The 23,473-nt window shown below is 47.7% G+C and overlaps 1 protein-coding gene across 1 annotated transcript in view; it reads left to right on the forward strand.

Moving 5' to 3' along the window:
* DPYSL5 (dihydropyrimidinase like 5) overlaps positions 1-23,473 on the forward strand; it is a 98,060-nt gene that overhangs the window by 70,974 nt on the left and 3,613 nt on the right. Inside the window, exons 6-12 of the mRNA XM_055399107.2 lie at positions 1,492-1,536; positions 3,374-3,449; positions 4,331-4,487; positions 12,161-12,302; positions 13,679-13,821; positions 15,391-15,598; positions 20,238-20,406. Coding sequence (XP_055255082.2) covers positions 1,492-1,536; positions 3,374-3,449; positions 4,331-4,487; positions 12,161-12,302; positions 13,679-13,821; positions 15,391-15,598; positions 20,238-20,406 — 940 coding nt within the window. The remainder of the gene's footprint in view (positions 1-1,491; positions 1,537-3,373; positions 3,450-4,330; positions 4,488-12,160; positions 12,303-13,678; positions 13,822-15,390; positions 15,599-20,237; positions 20,407-23,473) is intronic.

Raw genomic sequence — 23,473 nt, forward strand, 5'->3', positions numbered from 1 at the left:
TCTAGCTCAACATTCAGAAAACTAAGATCATGGCATCTGGTCCCATCACTTCATGGGAAATAGATGGGGAAACAGTGGAAACAGTGTCAGACTTTATTTTTGGGGGCTCCAAAATCACTGCAGATGGTGATTATAGCCATGACATTAAAAAACACTCCTTGGAAGGGAAAGTTATGACCAACCTAGACAGCATATTAAAAAGCAGAGACATTACTTTGCCAACAAATGTCCGTCTAGTCAAGGCTATGATTTTTCCAGTGGTCATGTATGGATATGAGAGTTGGACTGTGAAGATAGCTGAGCGACGAAAAATTGATGCTTTTGAACTGTGGTGCTGAAGAAGACTCTTGAGAACCCCTTGGACTTCAAGGAGATCCAACCAGTCCATTCTAAAGGAGATCAGTCCTGGGTGTGCATTGGAAGGACTGATGCTAAAGCTGAAACTCCAGTACTTTGGCCAGCTCATGCAAAGAGTTGACTCATTGGAAAAGACCCTGATGCTGGGAGGGATTGGGGGCGGAAGGAGAAGGGGACGACAGAGGATGAGATGACTGGATGGCATCACCGGCTTGATGGACATGAGTTTGAGTGAACTCCGGGAGTTGGTGATGGACAGGGAGGCCTGGCGTGCTGCGACTCGTGGGGTCACAAAGAGTCTGACACGACTGAGCGACTGAACTGAACTGAACTGAGAGATATCTTGTTGTTCAGTCACTCAGTCATGTCCGACTCTTTGCGACCCCATGGACTGCAGCATGTCACACTTCCCTGTCCTACACCATCTCCCAGAGCTTGCTCAAACTCATGTCCATTGAGTCAGTGATGCCATCCAACCATCTCGACCTCTGTCGTTCCCTTCTTCTCCTGCCTTCACTCTTTCCCAGCATCAGGGTCTTTTCCAGTGAGTTGGCTCTTTGCATCAGATGGCCAAAGTATTGGAGCTTCAGATATTTTGGGTTATCCCAACTCAGGGGGAGGATGTTACTGGCATCTAGTAGGTAGCGGTAGGGGCTGCTACTGAAGAGCCCATAATGTCCATTCAGCCTCCACCACAAAGAATTATCTCACCCAAAATGTCAATTGTGTCAAGGTTCAGAAATCCTGATCTAGGCTAATTTCCAGCTTGAAATCAATCAGTGTTGCTCCTTTGCTACAGTTCTGAGATGGCTGTGAAGAGAAGGCACCAGAAACCAGGGGAGGTGTTTTTGTTTGCCCTTGTTTTGTTGCCTTTGAATTAAGCCCTGAGCAGCATCCAGCAAAGACACGCCTGGAACACTAAGTCCTGGGATGCTCTCGAGGTGAACAGAGGTGGCTGGAACTTGGTGCCCCTGCTCAGGGTTTCCTCCCAGGCCAGTGCCCGTGGGTGCAGTTGGCCCCTCCAGCTCTGAGTCGACATTCCAGCACTTTATACAGGGTGGGGTATCAGGCAGAGGTAAGCTTACTTGGGGAGATGATGAAGTTTGTTTTCTTCCTGTCCTCTGTTCCTAACAGCTGGAAGCAGAAGCCACTCACCGAGTTATCACCATTGCAAACAGAGTAAGTAGACTCCAGCTCACTCTCAGCCCATTCTCAACTCTGGGGTCAGAAACCAGCCTGGACAGTGGAGTCCAAATCTGCTCTGGGCGCTAGCACCAGGTCTGGCTCACAGGACCCCAAATGGACATTGTTTGCTGAATGAACGTTGTTATTCCCACAGCCATGACAGGAGCACTCCTTGCCACTGGCTCTCTGTTCCACCCCACTGAGCTTACTGATACCTGGTTCATTGCTCAAGTGGTAACAAATCCCAAGGGAGGCAAGGCAAGGTGGGGACCACAGAGCTTCATGGCAACTGAAATCTGTTTCTTCTAGAGGAACAAAGATGTTTACTTAGAGATTCACAATTCAGACCTCTAGCTCTCAGCCATTTGTGACTTTTTTTCTTGGTACAGTTCAGGGTAAGGGGGCACTGATGCAGTGTGGTGGTGGGAACCAGCAAGAGACATGGGGCCTTGACCAAAGACAAGCTTCCGGTCACATGCCAATCAACCATTCCAACAGACTGTTTCATTGAAGTGATGTTATCACCCACTCCTTACAGGATGGTTGTGAGCATCAAAGGAGTCATGGAAGGAAAAGCACTTTATACAAAGCAGAACACTGTATCAAGGTCATTTCCCCTCCTGAACTGTCATTAGAGGGTTCCCTTTGCTCAGATAATCCAAACTACCTTCTCTAAAACACTAGTTTTCTAAGTGCAGTCTCTGGACTAGCTGCATCCACATTGTTTGTTAGAAATAGGAACCCAGAAACGCAAATGCTCAGGCTTGTCCAGACCCACTGAATCAGAAACGGGGTGACGCCCAGCAATCTGTGTTTTAACAAGCCCGCTAATGATTTTAATTGGCACTAACACTTGAGAACTTCTCCTCTGGAAAGACCTGGGCTACCTTGAAAACTGTGAGCAGAGGGTGAAGGGTGTGGTGTTAGGGACACCAGGGGTACACAGAGGTCAGAGGTCCAGTTGGTCTCAGAATTAGTCAGGAAATTTGTACCAAGCACATCAAATGTCAGGCCAGTTCCTAAATTCTCTATCCTCCTAATTTGATAAGAAAAGAAGGCACTAGAATAGCATTTGGGGAAAGTTTTCCATTAGCCCTTTATAAGTCTAGAAGCTGGACAAGGACATCATTTTACTATTATAACAACAATTATTCTAGCAATTACTTCCTGATGGAAACTTACCCCAGAGTAAGGAAAGATCTGAACAACAAAAGGGCAATTCCTCATTTTTTTAGCTCAAACATATTCCCAGAGAAGTGAAACCGTGGACCGTGGTTGCACAGTTCAGTAGAGGAAAAGATAATCAGTGTTATAATCCAGGTTTCCATTTGCAAGACTGGTCCTGTCTGATGTAGACTGAACACTGAACCTCTTATGTAACATTTCTTCTCTAGGGTAGGGTACATTCTCTCTGCTGATAAAGTAGCCTTCAGATGGCAGGCATCATAATTTTAGATATGGGACATAATACACAACTATATCTAGGTCTTCACATTCATGAACAGGAAATTAAAAGTCCCTCATTTTAAGTTGTAAATAGTCTTGGTGTTGGCTGGTAGAAAATGTGAGGTTCAGCACTTGACATCTTACCCAGATGTTCCCCTTGTGGGCTCTGGTGCTGGGCACCACCTGTCCCCTCCTTGTTTTGTGGGGTTTTCCTAGCCTGCAGCTGCCAAGCCTGCATTCTGTGCAGAAGACCATCAGCCTAAGGAGGGTGCTGAGCAATGAGGGGGGAGTGCTGGGGCCAGGACCAATCTGGTCTGGTCATCTTGATGCTTGTTAAGTTACAGGGTTGATGCTCTCTCCTTCCCACCATGTTTCCTGTGTTTAGACTCACTGTCCCATCTATCTGGTCAACGTGTCCAGCATCTCAGCCGGTGATGTTATCGCAGCTGCTAAGATGCAAGGTGAGTCAGTAGGGTGGGCTGGGCAGTTAGCCCTTGTGTGAGGGGTGCCCAGCAGCTCCATGCACTTTCCCTCCCGGCTCCTGAGGCCAGGCTGAGCCTGCCCTGCCCTTCTCTTTCCTGCTGTCTTCATGCACAGGCCTGGGGTCGGTCCCTTAGAATCAGTGTTTTCCTCTGCACATTTGTATGCATAACAGCTTTACAGAAGTGTCTGTCACCTCTCCTCAGACTGGTACAATTTTCCAAGTTTTTCAATCAACTCATTAATTGGTTTTGGGTTTGGTGTTTTTTTGGTCTCTTGGGTTTTGCTAGTGGTTGCCTTGGTAACCAACATAAAATCCTGGATGAGTTCCAGCGGACATTTCAGGGGGAAATGCCTATGAAGTCCTTGGCGAAATGACAGTGTCGGAGCTGGACATGCCCTTCAGGAACCCAGTGTACCAGCCCCGGGACACCTGTGTGTCTGAGCACCTGGCCACACCTGAAGGCTTTGTCCATGCTTGTACCCCCGGCCCGGCTCGGGGTGCCAATGAGAGCCTAATAACAAGTGTAAAAGATCACAGTCACAAACCTGGGGATGTAAATCAGGGCCTTCCAGCCCTCCCACCACACTACCTTCCGCATCCCGCCTCCTACCTCTCGTCTAGCCAGACCCCCTCCAGGGTCTCACCTGCGCTGTGGACCCAGCCTTCCACCTCTGTCTCCTGGGACGCGGGAGCACTCTGGCCTTGACCTCAGCTGAGGTCTCCAACGCCCAGCCAAGCTCGGGCTAGTCCCTTCCTTTCTGACTTCAGCTCCTTCCCCTGCCCAGTGAGACACTCAGAGCGATGCCCCCCCAGGCTCACTGGCCTCCTGGTGACGGTTGGACCCCCCTCTTCTTTCAGGGAAGGTCGTGCTGGCTGAGACCACCACTGCACACGCCACGCTCACAGGCTTACACTACTACCACCAGGACTGGTCCCACGCAGCCGCCTACGTCACGGTGCCTCCCCTGAGACTGGACACCAACACATCCACCTACCTCATGAGCCTGCTGGCCAAGTAAGGCACCGCAGCTGGACCATGATGCAGCCTTGTGTCATAATTCGGGCCATGCTGGGCATTTGTAGACCTTTGAGGTGATATCATAAAAAGCAGAAACATTACTTTGCCAACCAAGGTCCGTCTAGTCAAGGCTATGGTTTTTCCCGTGGTCATGTATGGATGTGAGAGTTGGACTGTGAAGAAAGCTGAGTGCAGAAGAATTGATGCTTTTGAACTGTGGTGTTGGAGAAGACTCTTGAGAGTCCCTTGGACTACAAGGAGATCCAACCAGTCCATTCTAAAAGAGATCAGTCCTGGATGTTCATTGGAAGGACTGATGCTGAAGCTGAAGCTCCAATACTTTGGCCACCTGATGCAGAGAGCTGACTCATTTGAAAAGACCCTGATGCTGGGAAAGGTTGGGGGCGGGAGGAGAAGGGGACGACAGAGAATGAGATGGCTGGATGGCATCACCAACTTGGTGAACATGAGTTTGGGTGAACTCCGGGAGTTGGTGATGGACAGGGAGGCCTGGCGTGCTGTGATTCATGGGGTCGCAAAGAGTCGGACACGACTGAGTGACTGAACTGAACTGAAGGTGATGTCGTAGAGGCCCTGAACCCGACCTAAGTTTGGTTTCCTTGTGTCCAGAGGATGAGTTTTGCTTTTGTTACCTTCCCCAAAGCTCCTGCCATGCCATGATGCTCCTATGAACACTTGATTGGAAGTGAGAGCTTCTGAGGTGACAAGTAAAGAGCGTATATAAACCTGTGAACAGTAGCTATTCAGAATTTCACAGGACCTTGCTATCATACCCTGAAGATCACTGGGGAGCTATAGGATGTAGACTCTGACTTATCTGAGAACATTTGTGGATCCTGCTCTGTTTTCCCTTCACCTCCCCCCGTCACTGTTTCCTACGTGGTTTACTCTCACTGTGGGTCCCTCCCTTCTGTGTTGCTCCCTCCTTTCTTTCCTCTTTTTCTTTTTCTTCCACATCTTCTCCCTCTTCCTCCAGACCTTCTTTTCTCCAGTTCCTGTTTTTCCAAAACTGCTTTTCCCATTCAATCTGAATCTAGATAATATGCTTCAATGGATAGTCTGATTTTGGTGGGACACAAACATGGAAAGATTTTGTTTGGTTCCAGTTCAGTGCAGTTCAGTTCAGTCGCTCAGTCGTGTCCGACTCTTTGCAACCCCATGAATCACGGCACGCCAGGCCTCCCTGTCCGTCACCAACTCCCGGAGTTCACTCAAACTCATGTCCACCGAGTCGGTGATGCCATCCAGCCATCTCGTTCTCTGTCATCCCCGTCTCCTCCTGCCCCCAGTCCTTCCCAGCATGAGAGTCTTTTCCAGTGAGTCAACTCTTCGAATGATGTGGCCAAAGTATTGGAGCTTCAGCTTTAGCCTCAGTCCTTCCAATGAACACCCAGGACTGATCTCCTTTAGAATGGACTGGTTGGATCTCCTTGCAGTCCAAGGGACTCTCAAGAATCTCCAACACCACAGTTCAAAAGCATCAATTCTTCGGCGATCAGCTTTCTTCACAGTCCAACTCTCACATCCATACATGACCACGGGAAAAACCACATCCTTGACTAGACGGACCTTGATTGGCAAAGTAATGTCTCTGCTTTTTAATATGCTATCTAGGTTGGTCATAACTTTCCTTCCAAGGAGTAAGCGTCTTTTAATTTCATGGCTGCAATCAGCATCCACAGTGAATTTGGAGCCCAGAAAAATAAAGTCAGCCACTGTTTCCACTGTTTCCCCTTCTATTTTCCATGAAGTGATGGGACCAGATGCCATGATCTTAGTTTTCTTAATGTTGAGCTTGAAGCCAACTTTTCCACTCTCCTCTTTCACTTTCATCAAGAGGCTTTTTAGTTCCTCTTCACTTTCTGCCGTAAGAGTGGTGTCATCTGCATATCTGAGATTATTGATATTTCTCCTGGCAGTCTTGATTCCAGCTTGTGCTTCTTCCAGCCTGGCGTTCCTCATGATGTACTCTGCATATAAGTTAAATAAGCAGGGTGACAATATACAACCTTGACATACTCCCTTTCCTATTTGGAACCAGTCTGTTGTTCCATGTCCAGTTCTAACTGTTGCTTCCTGACCTGCATACAGGTTTCTCAAGAGGCAGGTCAGGTGGTCTGGTATGCCCATCTCTTTCAGAATTTTCCAGTTTGTTGTGATCCACTATGCTTTGGCATAGTCAATGAAGCAGAAATAGATGTTTTTCTGGAACTCCCTTGCTTTTTCGATGATCCAGCGGATGTTGGCAATTTGATCTCTGGTTCCTCTGCCTTTTCTAAAACCTGCTTGAACATCTGGAAGTTCACAGTTCACATATTGCTGAAGTCTGCTTGGAGAATTTTGAGCATGACTTTACTAGTGTGTGAGATGAGTACAATTGTGCAGTAGTTTGAGCATTCTTTGGCATTTCCTTTCTTTGGGATTGGGATGAAGACTGACCTTTTCCAGTCCTGTGGCCACTGCTGAGTTTTCCAAATTTGCTGGTATATTGAGTGCAGCACTTTCACAGCATCATCTTTCAGGATTTGAAATAGCTCAACTGGAATTCCATCACCTCCACGAGCTTTGTTCGTAGTGATGCTTTCTAAGGCCCACTTGACTTCACATTCCAAGATATCTGGCTCTAGGTGAGTGATCACACCATCGTGATTATCTTGGTTGTGAAGATCTTTTTTGTATAGTTCTTCTGTGTATTCTTGCCACCTCTTCTTAATATCTTCTGCTTCTGTTAGGTCCATACCATTTCTGTCCTTTATCAAGCCCATCTTTGCATGAAATGTTCCCTTGGTATCTTTAATTTTCTTGAAGAGATCTCTTGTCTTTCCTATTCTGTTGTTTTACTCTCTTTCTTTGCATTGATCTCAGAGGAAGGCTTTCTTATCTCTCCTTGCTATTCTTTGGAACTCTGCATTCAGATGCTTATATCTTTCCTTTTCTCCTTTGCTTTTTGCTTCTCTTCTTTTCACACTATTTGTAAGACCGCCTCAGACAGCCATTTTGCTTTTTTGCATTTCTTTTCTATGGGAATGGTCTTAGTCCCTGTCTCTTGTACAATGTCATGAACCTCCGTCCATAGTTTATCAGGCACGCTATCTATCAGATCTAGTCCCTTAAATCTATTTCTCACTTCCACTTTATAATCATAAGGGATTTAATTTAGGTCATATCTGAATGGTCTAGTGGTTTTCCCTACTTTCTTCATTTTAAGTCTGAATTTGGCAATAAGGAGTTCATGATCTGAGCCACAGTCAGCTCCTGGTCTTGTTTTTGCTAACTGTATAGAGCTTCTCCATCTTTGGCTGCAAAGAATATAATCAGTCTGATTTCGGTGTTGACCATCTGGTGATATCCATGTGTAGAGTCTTCTCCTGTGTTGTTGAAAGAGGGTGTTTGCTATGATCAGTGCGTTCTCTTGGCAAAACTCTATTAGCCTTTGCCCTGCTTCATTCTGTGCTCCAAGGCCAAATTTGCCTGTTACTCCAGGTGTTTCTTGACTTCCTACTTTTGCATTCCAGTCCCCTATAACCCTTAGTTAATGGTAAAACCATTGCTTTTTCTTCCCTTTTGGTTATTAAAGTTCAGTTCAGTTTAAAAGTCAGTCTCCTCTCCTCCCGACTCTCAGCTTGGGGAATTTGTTGGGGGTTAGGATTAAACGGGTGGGGGACACTGCTCCACACCCAAGCACAGCCTGTACCCCTGTACTAACTGATGCTGCTTCTTCTCTGGAAGAAACTGACTGGCTTTTGGGGCCCTCCTTGTGCAGGGTATGAGCCCAGATAAGGGCTTTCTTGAGCCACTCTCATGCCGTCCTCTGACACAGGAGATGGAATCCAGCTTGACTTCTTCTTTCAAAAAATAAAAAATTATTTCTTTGGCTTTGCTGTTTCTTAGTTGCAGCACTCGGAATCTTTGAACTTCCTTGCAGCATGTGGTATCTTTAGTGGGACCTAGTACCCTGACCAGGGATGGAACCCAGGCCCCCTGCTGTGGAAATGCAACGTTTTAGTCACTGGACCACCAGGGGAGTCCCCATCTTTACCTCCTCTAATCTACCCCTTCCCAGCTTCCCCGTGAACAAGAACCTGGGCCGGCAGCATAAGCCCCATCACCTTCTGCAGAGTCTGGGCCAGAGGAAGCTCACATGGCTTTGCTGCTCCTTCTGATGGGATTACAGGCTGCCCCACCCCCATGACATGGCTCTCCTCATTCAGAGGAGGCCCACCCGCCCATCTTCCAAGCAGGAGCCTGCTCCTGTCGCCTCTGATCTCCGCAGGTGAACCTCTTCAAATGTCCCCTCTTGACTCTGAGGTAGACTAGTTGGGGGAGAGGGAAAGTACCATTCAACTCATGCAAACAGGAAGAAGGGCAAGACCACAGGACCCTCCATTTAACCAAACACCTCAGTTGCCCTCCCTGTCTTCTGCTTTTGTAGACGTGGGGATGGTGATACACTTCTGCTAGGATCATGGTTGGGGGGGTTGAGGGAAGTGGCCAGCCCCAGTTGGGGTGGCTGTCGTTAGATAACGGGGCATTTATCTCATCCATGTCCTTAGTTTTCAGTCTTGGTTGGTTGACTAACAGCTGGAAAATTTCCACTCAACATCTTGCTCTGTTAACAACCTAAAGAGCACTGTGTTGCTGCTAAGTCACTTCAGTTGTGTTCGACTCTGTGCGACCCCATAGATGGCAGCCCACGAGGCTCCGCTGTCCCTGGGATTCTCCAGGCAAGAACACTGGACCGGGTTGACATTTCCTTCTCCAATGCATGAAAGTGAAAAGTGAAAGTGAAGTCACTCAGTCGTGTCCGACTCTTAGCAACCCCGTGGACTGCAGCCTACCAGGCTCCTCCGTCCATGGGATTTTCCAGGCAAGAGTACTGGAGTGGGGTGCCATTGCCTTCTCCGAAAGAGCACTGTGGGGCTTTCCAAATATGACTGGAGTGCAGGTGGTAGGGTCCTGGGGCCACGGTGGTCCCTGGAGGGGTAGGATATGCTGTGGCACAGTGGCAGTAATTATAGTCTGTCCCATAAATTGCTAAGATTCTGAGCAGTGGCAGCTCTGAGAGTTTCAACCAATTTGAGAGAGTAAAGGGAGAAATGCTAGATCAGCTCTTACTTTTACACATGCTTGTTTGGGGGAAAACCCAGCTTCTTCTTCACTATTATCAACACAACAAAAACAAACCAGTATCAAGAACCCATGATAATAGTTTGGCTCTGTTCCAAGGTCAAAGAATCTTTTGAAATACCTCACAAGCAAACTTACAGAAAGAGCAAAAAGGTAATGAATTCCCCAACCCACCCAAATTACAGTGCCCAAACCCACACAAATTTAAATAAGCAGAGGAAGAAAAGTATTATTAATTGAATAATTTCAAGTTTTTATTTCTAGCTCATTTTGTCAAATTTATTTAAATTATTCAACTAAACTCTATTCATTTAAATAGAATTATAATTTCATGTGAATAATTATGAGAATAGTTTGAATCCCTTTTTTAATCAGTGCATATTGTAAACTTGTATAATTTTATAGAATTTGGAGCACATTTTTAACATTTATAGGAATTCATGATTACTATAATTTTGCTTTTATGACATTTTAGTGATAATTGGTATTATACAAAGTACTTGATAGAAAACCCACGCACTAATTAACGTATTTCTATAAGAAAATATGAGCTGCTTTATAATGATCTATTTTAGGATATGATCTTTTCGGGCATATCAGGGTAAAAAGTACACTCTGTAGATGTCAGGATTTGTCCTTTATTTAAAATCTGGCTTCTTAAAGAGACCAGAGATTCTTTCGTTTGAACTTAAATCTTTTTAAAGTGGGCTTCCCTGGTGGCTCAGATGGTAAAGAATCCACCTGCAATGTGGGAGACCTGGGTTCGATCCCTGGGTTGGAAGATCCCCTGGGAGGAGGACATGGCAACCCACTCCAGTATTCTTGCCTGGAGAATCCCCATGAGCAAAGGAGCCTGGCAGGCTTCAGTCCATCGGGTCACAAAGAGTCAGATACAACTCAAAGAGCCAGAGCAACTAAGCATAGGACAGCACATTTTTAAAGTACTTAACAAAAGTTAGTGATGTTTTAAAGAATAGGGATGGGTGTGTCATAACTCCCAGATTCCTGGCAGCACTGGGGGTCCCCAAAAGCCCTTCTGGAATGTGTCCCCCTCATTCACTCCTGCCTAGCGAACACTTACTCGTGTGTGGGCCTTTTAAGAAAGGCAAAGGCTCAGTTAGACTTGTCAGTTAAAGCATGAGGTCCATGGGTCCTCAGCCCCTGACTCTGATGAGCATTTTCTGAGCTGAGCGCCACCCAGGGGTCTGGAGAATGCCCAAGAGAAAGTGAAAACTAAAGATTCTGTTCATCGCTGGCAGGTTCTGTGCATCTGGGGGAGGTGGGGGTGGGTCTCTGGGAACACTAAAACAAACCCTCTGCTCAGTGGAGGAGCCCCTCCTGCAGTCTCTCAGGGGGGCCACAGCAGCATCTTTGGCGCCAGAAGCTGCCAGCCCCTGCCATGGAGGAGCTAAGTCATGTCACTGTGGATTTTGCCAAGGATAGTAGTCATTTGGGGAAAGCCCTTCCAGGCCCCCAGTGGAGGCAGCGCCGTGTGCAGTCTGACCCTGAATGTCTGAGAGCCTTAAGAATATGCCTCCTCACCAAGCCAAATAATGCCTTCTGCTCAAAGATTCCCCTCTGAGGATTGCATCTTGGTTGGCCCACATGCATACACAAGGCTTGGTAACTCCTACAAGTTAAACTAGACTCCAGGGTCCCTGCTGTGCTGTCCCCTCTCCCACCAGGCCCCCAAGTTCCAGCCAGGCCCCTCCCTGCCCTCTTAGGGTGTTTCCTCCTGAGGCTGTCCTGGCCTGGGCAATGGAGGCATCTCTCCCCGCTCCCCCTCACCACCTCTGAGGCCTACACAGATCTCTGAACACGGGCCAGCCATCTACCTGCCTCCTCAGGCAGAAGGTCTGCCACCATGTGAACTCTCACCGACATAAGTCTCCGCCCCGAGTTCTGAGTTGGCTCAGGAGCCCCTCAAGAGCCCGGCCATGGCTCACCCACCACAGCCTCAGCAACCATCTGAGGACCATGGTCATGGATGGCAGCAGCGATGACCCACTGCCATGTCATTGCTGGCTCATCAAGCCAGACTTCTCTTCTATCTTGTCCATCCTCTTCCCACAAAGCTTAACATAGAACTTGAGTATTTCACCAAGCACGTACTTGTTGCCAGCAGGGCCTAGTGGGGGTTGAGCAGGGAGATGAGAGGGAATTGGTATATGTTTCTGGGGAAGTAAAACTACCTCCGCCCTCTCACTTTAAACTCTTCAGTTTATTTTTCTCTGTTCATTCTCTTAACTCTTAAAGTCAACATCCCAAAGACTACTCTCGATGTCTTCTATGACCCTGGCATTCTGTGCCATGGTCAGCACATAGTCCCATTCTGCAGATGTATAAACTGAGGTTCTCACAGATTAACTCATTAGAGGTCATGCAGCTCTGAAATATCAGAGTGGAGACTGAAACCAGCTTTGCTGGGTTCCCAAGCGAAGGCTTTTTCCCTGTCACTGTCCTCACCCTCTGGGACCCTGGCCTCCCCTCTCCTTACTGGTCATGTCCTTCTCTTTACCCAGTGATACTTTGAACATTGTGGCATCAGATCACCGGCCTTTCACCACGAAGCAGAAAGCTATGGGCAAGGAGGACTTCACCAAGATCCCACATGGTGTGACCGGGGTTCAGGACCGCATGAGCGTCATCTGGGAGAGAGGCGTGGTACGTTCCCAGGACCCCACCCGGCGCTGGGCAGCAGAAGAATTTTCACACTTAGTAGGGCTGGGTCAACCACAGCTCCTGTTTCACTCAAAAACAAAACAGAAAAGGTCTTTTTTTTTTTCCTGATCGGAAAGTAAGAAGTCCTAGCATGACAATTTGGAAAATATAGAAAAGTACTAGAAAAAAAACATAATTCCATACTGAGAAATTATTAATATTTTGGTATATTTCTTCCCAAGCTCTATGCATACAGCGTACATTATTTTAATTACTGGGTTTATCTTTTTTTTTTTTTCATATAACAGTGTATTCCTATATCAGTAAAAGTTCTTTAAAAATGTCTTTGTTAATAACTAAACAAGATTTCCTCCCATAGAAGCACCATATTCAGTTATGGCTTCCCTGATGTTTGGAACTTTCAACTGCTTCGAATTTTTGCACTTACTGATAACACTACACAGAATTTCTTTGTTCATGAGTGTGTGTCAGCATTTCTAATTGTTTCCTGAGGACAGATTCCTAGAAATGGATTTATGGGCCAGGGGATATGAACTTTCTTTAAGGATCTTGGTATCTTTCATCCAATAGTAAAGATAGAGACTAGGACTTCATTTGAATACCACCTGTTCTGCCCCTCAAGAATAAGTACTTTGGTCTTGACCTATCGCAGATTAGATGCAGTTTTAGGGGATGAGCCTGAAGAAATTTGAAATACACAAGGCTAAGCCACCAGCTCAGGTAAGACCCTGAGGCAGCTCAGGAATCCCTTTTTAAAATTTATTTATTTATTTGGCTTTGCTGAGTCTTAATTGAGGCACATGGGGTCTTTCGTTGTGACTCACAGGTTTCTCTTTAGTTGGGGTGGACAGACTTATTTGCTCAGCAGCATGTGGAATCTTAGTTCCCCAACCAAGGATCAAACTCATGTCCCCTGCATTGGAAGGTGATTCTTAACACCTAGACCACCAGGGAAGTTCTAGGAATCCCCTTTGAAGAATGTCCATGGTGTACTCGTGGGTGGGGCAATAAGATGCCTTTCCAGCGCAGAATATATGTCCCTTCGTGGATGTAGGAAAGCTCCCAATTTATCCATAGTGAGCACATGAGTAGATCTGGTTTTACAAACAGGAGGTAGATTTGCCCCAAGAAAGCCACCATTTGGAAGAAGGGTCCACCCACCACTGTTACTAGAAGGAGAGAGGAGGAAATGAGCACGTGGGAACCAAGCCATGCAGATCGTCTCATCCGAGATGGTGCCCATGGCATTGTCCTTCTCAGCACCATTGTTCGGACCAACTAAAAGCTCACAACGGTGACGGGGGTGTGAGGCACACACACAGGACCTTGGTTGACCTGACCCTTTGGCCATGTTTCAGGTTGGAGGAAAGATGGATGAGAACCGTTTTGTGGCCGTTACCAGTTCCAACGCAGCCAAGATTCTCAACCTGTATCCCCGAAAGGGCCGCATCATCCCTGGAGCTGATGCCGACGTGGTGGTGTGGGACCCCGAAGCCACCAAGTAAAGCCTGCTACTTGTCTCCAGGGCTGGGGGATGGGGTTTTTAAGGACCTTGTGTTACAGAACTCCAAAGCATCATCTTTGCCCTACTTCTCGCATAGAGCAGGATGTCCCTGAGATGTTTTCAATTCAACAAATACTTGAGGGTTTGCCATGGTCCAAGCACTAGAGATGCAACAGTGAACAAGAAGATCTGAAGACTTGCCACAGGGCAAGCTCCATGTGCACAGCACTTTACAGTTTTTCACAGCTGCGTCACATCAGTGATTTCATCTGCTTATCTCACAGCCCTGAGGAGCACTCAAGGCTGGAGTTCTTACTTCCATTTTACTATTGAAAAAACTTGGAGAAGGAAATGGCAACCCACTCTAGTATTCTTGCCTGGAGAATTCCATGAACAGAGGAGCCTGGCGGGCTGCAGTCCATGGGATCACAAAGAGTCAGATGCAATTGAGTATCACTCACAAAAGAAACTAAGAACAGAGAGTAGAGGGACCCCCCATATCACACAGCTAATAAGAGGCTGAACCAGACAGACGTCGTGACACTCAGTTCCAGACTCTTCCACTGACCCTCTGCCTCCCTCGTTGAGGGTGTGCATTCTCTCGAGCACACAGCACTTGACACCCACAGCTTTTATGAATACAACTTGAGTGAATAAGTGAAATGCATCAGGAATTATCAAGCTGCAGGATACAGGGCATCGTCTTTTCTCAGAGGTTGACCAAGGGAGATGGGAATTGTTTTTTAAGACTAAACTTCATTCAGTCACTCAACAAATATCCATTAAGTGCTACCATTTGCCAAGCACTTTTCTAGATGCACAAGCTAACAGTGAACAAGACAAAAATGTGCTGGGATTTTGAAGGTAAAAAGTTGAACTGCAGAAAAAGTTCTCCTTGTGCACCACCGCCCAGCCCCTTGCCCAGATCCCTGCCCTGCTTCTCCATTAGGGCACTTGAGAAGTCAGATTCTGCATCCAGCCTGGGGCTGGTCCCTGTTGCTCTTGTGGGTGTGGCTGTTAGTGACTGCTGTTGGCAGAAAGACCCCTAGAGTGTAGGCCAGTATGTTAGTCAGCTAGGGTGCTCCCATAACAAAATACCACAGACAGGAGGCTTGAACAACAGAAATTCATTTTCTCACAGTCCTGGAGGCTCGAAGTCCAAGATCAAGGTGTCAGCAGAGCTGATTTCATTCTGAGACCCTTGGTTTGTAGAGGTCATCTCTTTCCTGTGTCTACATGGCACTTCCTCTGTGTGTGCACTTCTGGCGTCTCGATTTCCTCTTATAAAGACACTCATTTGATTGGATTAGAGCCTCCCATATGACCTCATTTTACTTTAATTAGTTCTTTAAAGGCCTTATCTCCAAATATAGTCACCTTCTGAGGTATTAGGGACTGGGACTTCAACAGATAAACCTGTGGTGACGTAATTCATTCTAGCCTTTGGGAGTCCTTCCTTTCCACTGAGCATCATCACCTCTTCCCCTGAGCACCTTCCCTTCCATTGAGCTCTGACATCTTTACCTCCTCTCATAGCGTTCTCTCCCACCACTGCCTTCCCACCAGGACCATCTCCGCCAGCACCCAGGTGCAGGGAGGAGACTTCAACCTGTACGAGAACATGCGTTGCCACGGCGTCCCACTGGTCACCATCAGCCGAGGCCGGGTTGTGTACGAGAATGGCGTCTTCATGTGTGCTGAGGGCACCGGCAAGTTCTGTCCCCTGCGATCCTTCCCAGACACTGTCTACAAGAAACTGGTCCAGAGAGAAAAGGTATGGTGAGGGAGAGGGGAGAATACACATGGGAAGGGACTGAAGACCCCTGTTGGTGACTTCTTATATGACTATTGTAAATCTCAGAGATGTTCTCACTGTTTTTCCCACCAGAATCCTATTGCCTGAATAGTCACTTTGGGAACAATCAAAATAGTAGAAAAGGAGTGCCTGTAACAGAGAAAAATTTATTGGGAAGGGTCCCCAAGCCCCTTGGAGCCGGGGACACTATGAGGTGCTCACAGCTACTCCTGACACCCAGGTTTCTTGTGGTCCCTCAGGGGAGGTGGCTCCTGGCTTAGCCAGGGTTATCATATTTGCACTGGAGATCCTCTTTCCCAAAACTCCCCACAATTGCCCTGTGTCTGCTGTGGAGTGGGTGGGCTTTGCTGAGTCTCCAACACTGGAAGGGATCAGGGCAGGTCTGGAATAGCTCACTGCCATGTGGGGGTAGCCTGAGGTCTTATCTTGAGAATTTCACCCAGTCCTTGGATTCCATTAGCACTCTAGGTGTTCAGTGAAGCTTGAGGTGCCTTCCTCATCTCCAGGGATACCGAACGCTGGGGAGAGTTTCACCCAAAAGAACTGGCTCTTTCCTCACTGCTCCGGGATTGACTGTCCAGCCTTATCTTTGAGGGCTGCCCTGGCCTTCCTGTGCACCATCGCAGCTGCCATGCTGCTGTGGCGTGGCAGAAAATGAAGAACTAAAGAGCCTCTTGATGAAAGTGGAAGAGGAGACTGGAAAAGTTGGCTTAAAGCTCAACATTCAGAAAACTAAGATCATGGCATCCAGTCCCATCACTTCATGGCAAATAGATGGGGAAACAGTGGAAACAGTAGCTGACTTTATTTTTCTGGGCTCCAAAATCACTGCAGATGGTGATTGCAGCCATGAAATTAAAAGACGCTTACTCCTTGGAAGGAAAGTTATGATCAACCTAGACAGCATATTAAAAAGCAGAGACATTACTTTGTCAACAAAGGTCCATCTAGTCAAGGCTATGGTTTTTCCAGTGGTCATGTGTGAATGTGAGAGTTGGACTATAAAGAAAGCTGAGTGCCAAAGAATTGATGCTTTTGAACTGTGGTGTTGGAGAATATTCTTGCGAGTCCCTTGGACTGCAAGGAGATCCAACTAGTCCATCCTAAAGGAGATGAGTCCTGGGTGTTCATTGGAAGGACTGATGTTGAAGCTGAAACTCCAGTCCTTTGGCCACCTCATGCAAAGAGTTGACTCACTGGAAAAGACTCTGATGCTGGGAAAGATTGAGGGCAGGAGGAGAAGGGGACAACAGAGGATGAGATGGTTGGATGGCATCACTGACTCAATGGACATGGGTTTGGGTGGACTCTGGGAGTTGGTGATAGAGAGAGGGGCCTGGCATGCTGCGGTTCTTGGGGTCTCAAAGAGTCGGACACAACTGAGCGACTGAACAGACTGACTGACTGACTGACCTTCCTGACAACTCCAGGTGCTGGGAACCAATAACAGCCCTGGCCTCATGGTGGAGGACCCAAATCATCAGAAAAGAACAAGTCTGACAAACTGACAGGTGGAAGCATCATGCGGTTTCCCCTCTGGCAGAAAGAATTATCATCATGATTCAAAATGCTGCTGCCTAGCTATTTCCAGATTCTGTCCAGAAATGGTGGGTGTTCTTAGAAACACCATGACCAATGGCCTAAGGAGCCCCAGCCCCAATCCAGGTCTTCTGTTGGGAAGCAGACTTGGACTACCCAAACAAAGCATGACTGGAGTTGTCCCAGTATTCAGTCTGAAAGCAGACTCAGGATCTCTCAGGTAGGTGAAGGGTCCCATCCCCACTGTGCTTCCCAGATAGGGACAATGGCAGGAGGCCTCAGCCCCACCTCTGGAGGACATGCCAAAAAGAGATGGAAAGTAATGCATTCACACACAAGATTATCTGACAGAGGGTGGCAATGATTTAAAATAAGAAAATGGAAAAAGTGCCAGTGATGTAGAGAAATCGGAACACTCATTCACTGTAAAATCAATGTAAAATGGTGCAGCCACTTTGGAAAACAGTTTAGCAATTCCCAAAAAGTTATAGAGTTGCCAAAATGACTCAGCAATTCCTTTCTTGGGTATGGACATACTCAAGAGAAATGAAAATACATGTCTGCAAAAAATCTTATCCATGAATGTTGATAGCAGGATTTTTTTCATAATAGCCAAAAAGTGAGAACAACTCAAATGCCCATGAACTACTGAATAAACAAAATGTGGTGTTAATATAGCTATACAATGGAATATTATTTGGCCATGAAATGGAATGGAATGCTAATATATGCTATATACAACATACATGAACCTTAAAAACATTATGCTAAGTGAAAGAATCCAGTCACAAAAGACAACATATTATATGATTCCATTTGTTGGAAATGTCCAGAAGAAGCAAATCCATAGACAGAAAATAGACTAGTGGTTGCTTAGGGTTGGTCAGAGAGAATGGGAGTGATTGCTCATGAGTATGGGGATTTTTGAGGGGTGATGAAGATATTTTGAATTTACACAGTGGTGATGGTGGCATAGCCTTATGAATTACACTAAACACAACTATACTGTATACTTTTCAATGTTGAGTTTTATGGTATGTGAATTATAGCTCAATTCAAAAAAAAAATCTGTCAACAGTTCTGTGACTTCCCCAAAAAAGAACATTTTAGTCAGGAAATAGGGTCAAAAGAGGGCAGAGAAAGTGTGTGAAGCCCTTCTAAAAGCCAACCTCACAAAAATGTCAGACAGATACCAGTTTGTGCTGCTCTGAGGGCCAGCCACAATGAAAGAGCCCAGCTTCTAGGGCTGACATAAATTTAACTCAGAATCCCTTTATCCAAAGCACTTATTATAACGACAAAGTAAGGTCCTCAAGAAAAAGCCATCTCTATTTCCTATTCTCTGGTATAGCCCTTACATAACAGAATGCAGGGCTTCCCCAATGGCTCAGCAGTAAAGAATCCACCAAAAGAGAAACAAGTTCGATCTCTGGGTGGAGAAGATCCCCTGGAGGAGGAAATGACAACCCACTTCAGTATTCTTGCCTGGGAAACCTCATGGACAGAGGAGGCTGTCAGGCTACAGTCTATGGGGTCGCAAAGAGTCGGACACAAGTGGGTGACTGAGCACACAGTAGAATATAGGTATGCAGAAAACCTCATTTCCCCCTAAATTATAAATAAGCAGTCCGTACAGAGCAGGGTCATCGGGGAGAAACCAGCCCTGGGGTTGGGACTAGTATCTAAAGCCGAAGCCAGGGGCTTCCAGGACCTGCCAAGGTCACTCACCCAGGGTTCACCAGGTCCATACTCCCACCTACGCCACCTGGACCCCAAAGTGCAGCCTGGTAAAGGCTAAAACACTCCAGACCAGCTTTGACATTCTGAGGGCTGAGCTCAACTACAGATCTGTTGGAGAATACAAAGGAATCTGTAAGCTGAGGCGCATTCCAGAAATCACCCATATCTATTGTTTCTCTCAACAAGGTTTTCAATAAGCATTGAGCAGCAAGGAGATTGAGGTTCTGTCTCTGATGAGTGCCTGGGATGTAGATTATATATGCTGGTCCTTCAGACCTTATGCACACACTCCAACACACTTCCTCTCCCAATACCACCCTTTAAAATGATAAAGCCCCATAAATGACCTCTGCAATAATAACAACTGTTGGTACTTTTGTGTCACTCACCATGTGCCAGAGCTTTACGTGTTCTATTTCATTTGATCTCACAACAACTCTGTAGTCTTACAAATGAGAAAACAGGCACAGAGAGTTTATGTAACTTGTATAAGGTCACACAGCTTCCAAGTAACAGAACTGGGAGTGAAACATAGGCAGTCTGGTTGCAGAATATGGGCTCTTAATTCTCCTGCCTTTGAGAGTACAAAATTAACTACTATTGCTACTGGGGGACTCTAATCTTCAAATCAGCTGTATTTAGCCTCTATTCCCACAAAGTGTCGGATCGGTCCCAGTAAAAGCTCCAGTACTTTGTCCACCTGATGAGACGAGCCGACTCATTGGAAAAGATACTGATGCTGGGAAAGACTGAAGGCAAAAGGAGAAGGGGGAGACAGGATGAGATGGTTAGATAGCACCACCAACTCAATGGAAATGAATTTGAGCAAAGTCCAGGAAAGAGCAGAGGACAGGAAAGCCTGGTGTGCTGCAGTCCATGGAGTCGCAAAGAGTCAGACATGACTTAGCTACTGAACAACAACAACAGCTTGAAAGCCTGGCAAGTGAAGGGATCACTGCTCCGTGTGAGGGATGCTCTCTAAAGCTGAGTATCTCCGAAGCCTACCTGCTGCCTTGGAAAGCATTCCGCCAGTGTCAAGGGGGAGCCAGTGGATATCTCCTTTATGCACATACCTGCACATGCTCACAATTATGTCCTGTTTAGGAAACAAGAGGATTCTTTACCCTTGGGCTCAGATGTAGGAAGGCTTTGTCACGTGCAATAATTTGTGTTTTGAACAGAATGGAAGTGTCTAGACTCTCATCAGCCATCAGGGAAGTTCTGGTGGTGGTGGTGGTGTCTTAGCCCTGATGGTTGATGGTGTCCGTTCTCTGATGGTATCATCTTTTCCCTTTTTCTCCTTCTCTACCATCACTAGACCTTAAAGGTGAGGGGAGTGGACCGCACACCCTACCTGGGGGATGTAGCTGTCATTGTGCATCCTGGGAAAAAAGAGATGGGAACACCGCTGGCAGACACTCCAACCCGGCCTGTCACCCGACACGGGGGCATGAGGGACCTTCATGAATCCAGCTTCAGCCTTTCTGGTAAGAGCAAGGGCCACTTGTCCTGGCACTTGTGTCTCCACCACAGTGGGGTGTAGGGAGACCGGCAGAGGGGCCAGGAGTCCCACCCAGGTGGTGGGGCTTACTCCACCTCCTCCCTCCGTCTCCCGTCCCCTGCCCAGTGATGAGTGCTGGGTCCCCTGTTGCTGCTGCTAAGTCACTTCAGTCGTGTCTGACTCTGTGCGACCCCATAGATGGCAGCCCACCAGGCTCCCCCGTCCCTGAGATTCTCCAGGCAAGAACACTGGAGTGAGTTGCCATTTCCTTCTCCAATGCATGAAAGTGAAGTCGCTCAGTCATGTCCGACTCTTCGCGACCTACTGCAGTCTACCAGGCTCCTCCATCCATGGGATTTTCCAGGCAAGAGTAGGGTGCCATCGCCTTCTCCGGGTCCTCTGTTCAGTTCAGTTCAGTTTAGTCGCTCAGTCGTGTCCTACTCTCCACGACCCCATGAATCACAGCAAGCCAGGCCTCCCTGTCCATCACCAAATCCCAGAGTTCACTCAAACTCATGTCCACAGAGTCGGTGATGCCATCCAGCCATCTCATTCTCTGTCGTCCCCTTCTCCCCCCGCCCCCAACCCTTCCCAGCATCAGTCTTTTCCATTGAGTCAACTCGTCACATGAAGTGGCCAAAGTATTGCAGTTTCAGCTTTAGCATCAGTCCTTCCAATTTACACCCAGGATTGATCTCCTTTAGAATGGACTGATTGGATCTTCTTGCAGTACAAGGGACTCTCAAGAGTCTTCTCCAACACCACAGTTCAAAAGCATCAATTCTTCGGCGATCAGCTTTCTTCACAGTCCAACTCTCACATCCATACATGACCATGGGGAAAACCATAGCCTTGACTAGACGGACCTTTGTTGGCAAAGTAATGTCTCTGCTTTTTAATATACTATCAAGGTTGGTCATAACTTTCCTTCCAAGGAGTAAGTGTCTTTTAATATCATGGCTGCAATCAGCATCTGCAGTGATTTTGGAGCCCAAAAAAATAAAGTCTGACACTGTTTCCACTGTTTTTCCATCTATTTCCCATGAAGTGATGGGACCAGATGCCATGATCTTTGTTTTTTGAATGTTGAGCTTCAAGCCAACCTTTTCACTCTCCTCTTTCACTTTCATCAAGAAGCTTTTTAGTTCCTCTGTTAGAGACACACAAATACTGGGGATGGGAAAGGAGGGCTCTCCCAGTCCACAGTCACCTGCCACTCCACACTGCCATGGCTCTTCTGGGGCTTGCCCCACAATTACTAAGTTCAAATGTTTTCATCCCTTGAGACATCTTGAGGGCCCAGCACATAGGGTGTCCCTAGAGATGATCAGAGCTCAGAAGGGTTAACTCTGTGCCACATGGGTCTGCACCCCCATTTCCCACCCCATCCTCACCAGCCTCTCTGAAAGACATGGTGTTTCCCTTATACCCTTTCCTCCCTCACCTTAGCCTGTTTGCTCCTCTGCCACCTTCTTTTCTTGCCAGGAGTTGTACTGCATAGAATATACAAAGCAGAAATATATGGGTGTGTCTGTGCTTAGAGACTTTATTGTTGATAGCTGCATGCCTCCCACGGAGAAGGCAATGGCAAGCCACTCCAGTACTATTGCCTAGAAAATCCCATAGATGGAGGAGCCTGGTAGGCTGCAGTCCGTGGGGTCGCTAAGGGTCGGACACGACTGAGCGACTTCACTTTCACTTTTCACTTTCCACTTTCACACATTGGAGAAGGAAATGGCAACCCACTCCAGTGTTCTTGCCTGGAGAATCCCAGGGACGGGGGAGCCTGGTGGGCTTCCGTCTATGGGGTCACACAGAGTCGGACACGACTGAAGTGACTTAGCAGCAGCAGTAGCAGCATGCCTCCCAGGTGCTCGGTGGTAGTTAAAAGTGGGGTTTTTGCGGGCATAAACCGCAAGCTCCCTGGAGAACAGGCAGAGGCCCTAAGGTGCTCTGGACCTACAAGCAGCTTTGCTGGAAAGTGTGAGCCCCACGTGAAAGGGGTCAGGGCTGGGTCTTGCTGAACGGCCTCCAGGACTAGCCCAGGTGCAGACCGAGCCTCTGTTCTGCAGGCTCTGTGCTGGGGCCAGAGGGTGAGAGGACCTAGATCCACATGCCTCCGCACAGAGCATGGAGTCTCCTGGGGACGGGGAGACACCACCACAAACCAGCCTAACCTGAGAGGCAAAGAGCTACACACAGGGCTGCCAAGGGGCACGGCTGGCTGCTGGGCTTCCTTTGTGCCCAACCATGTGCTGAGAGCAGCTCAGGTGACTCCTGTCTGAGTTGCTGACCGGCCTTTGGGGGTAGAGGTCCTCTCCACACCCCTCCCCCATCATCTCAGAGGCAGTCTCACTAGAGAGATCACTTCTCCCCCACTCCGAGGGCCACTGTTCAAACTCCCACCAGTGACGGGACCGAGTGCAGTCAGAAAGAGGTCCGCCGTGTGGAGTGTCCGTGGGCCCCCCTGCCTGGCCAATCCAGGAGGTGTCACTCTCCACGGCTGCCTGGGCCTGGCCCCTCCCGCAGGGGTCAGCCCCAAGAGAAGCATCCAGGCCCGAGAGGCGCCAGTCCCCTCGGACCCCTGGCTTCTGCTCCCACCCAAGTCTGGGTAGAGCCAAGACTGGACAGAACCGCCCTCAGGTGCAGCAGACACCAGGCAGCTTCTCACCTTCCCTCGCCTCAAACCCTGTCTGCTGTGCGACAGGCGGAAGAATGTTCCATGGCGCTCCCTGGGGCACCAGGACTTCTTTTCTAAGCCTCGAGATTTCAAGACGTGGGGGCCTTTGGGGGTGCTGTTCTATGTTTTTCCAAGACAACAGCACCCCCTCCTCCCTCTCTTGCTCACTGAGTCATATGTACAAAGACCCACTTGCTAACAGGCAGCTCCATGGTCTATGTGCTTGACAAGAGACGGTACCTCCAGGGCTGGGAGTGGTGAAGGCAGGTGTAGCAAGGCAGTTGGTTAACCGTGGAGGCTCTGTATCAGGAAAACCTGGGTTCAAGTCCAGGCTCTACACACTCATACACTATGGGACAGGGAGCACAAGTTA

Source organism: Moschus berezovskii, chromosome 11 (genome assembly GCF_049115385.1).
Source record: "Moschus berezovskii isolate FMDL1 chromosome 11, NW_MosBer_1.0, whole genome shotgun sequence".
NCBI lineage: Eukaryota > Metazoa > Chordata > Mammalia > Artiodactyla > Moschidae > Moschus > Moschus berezovskii.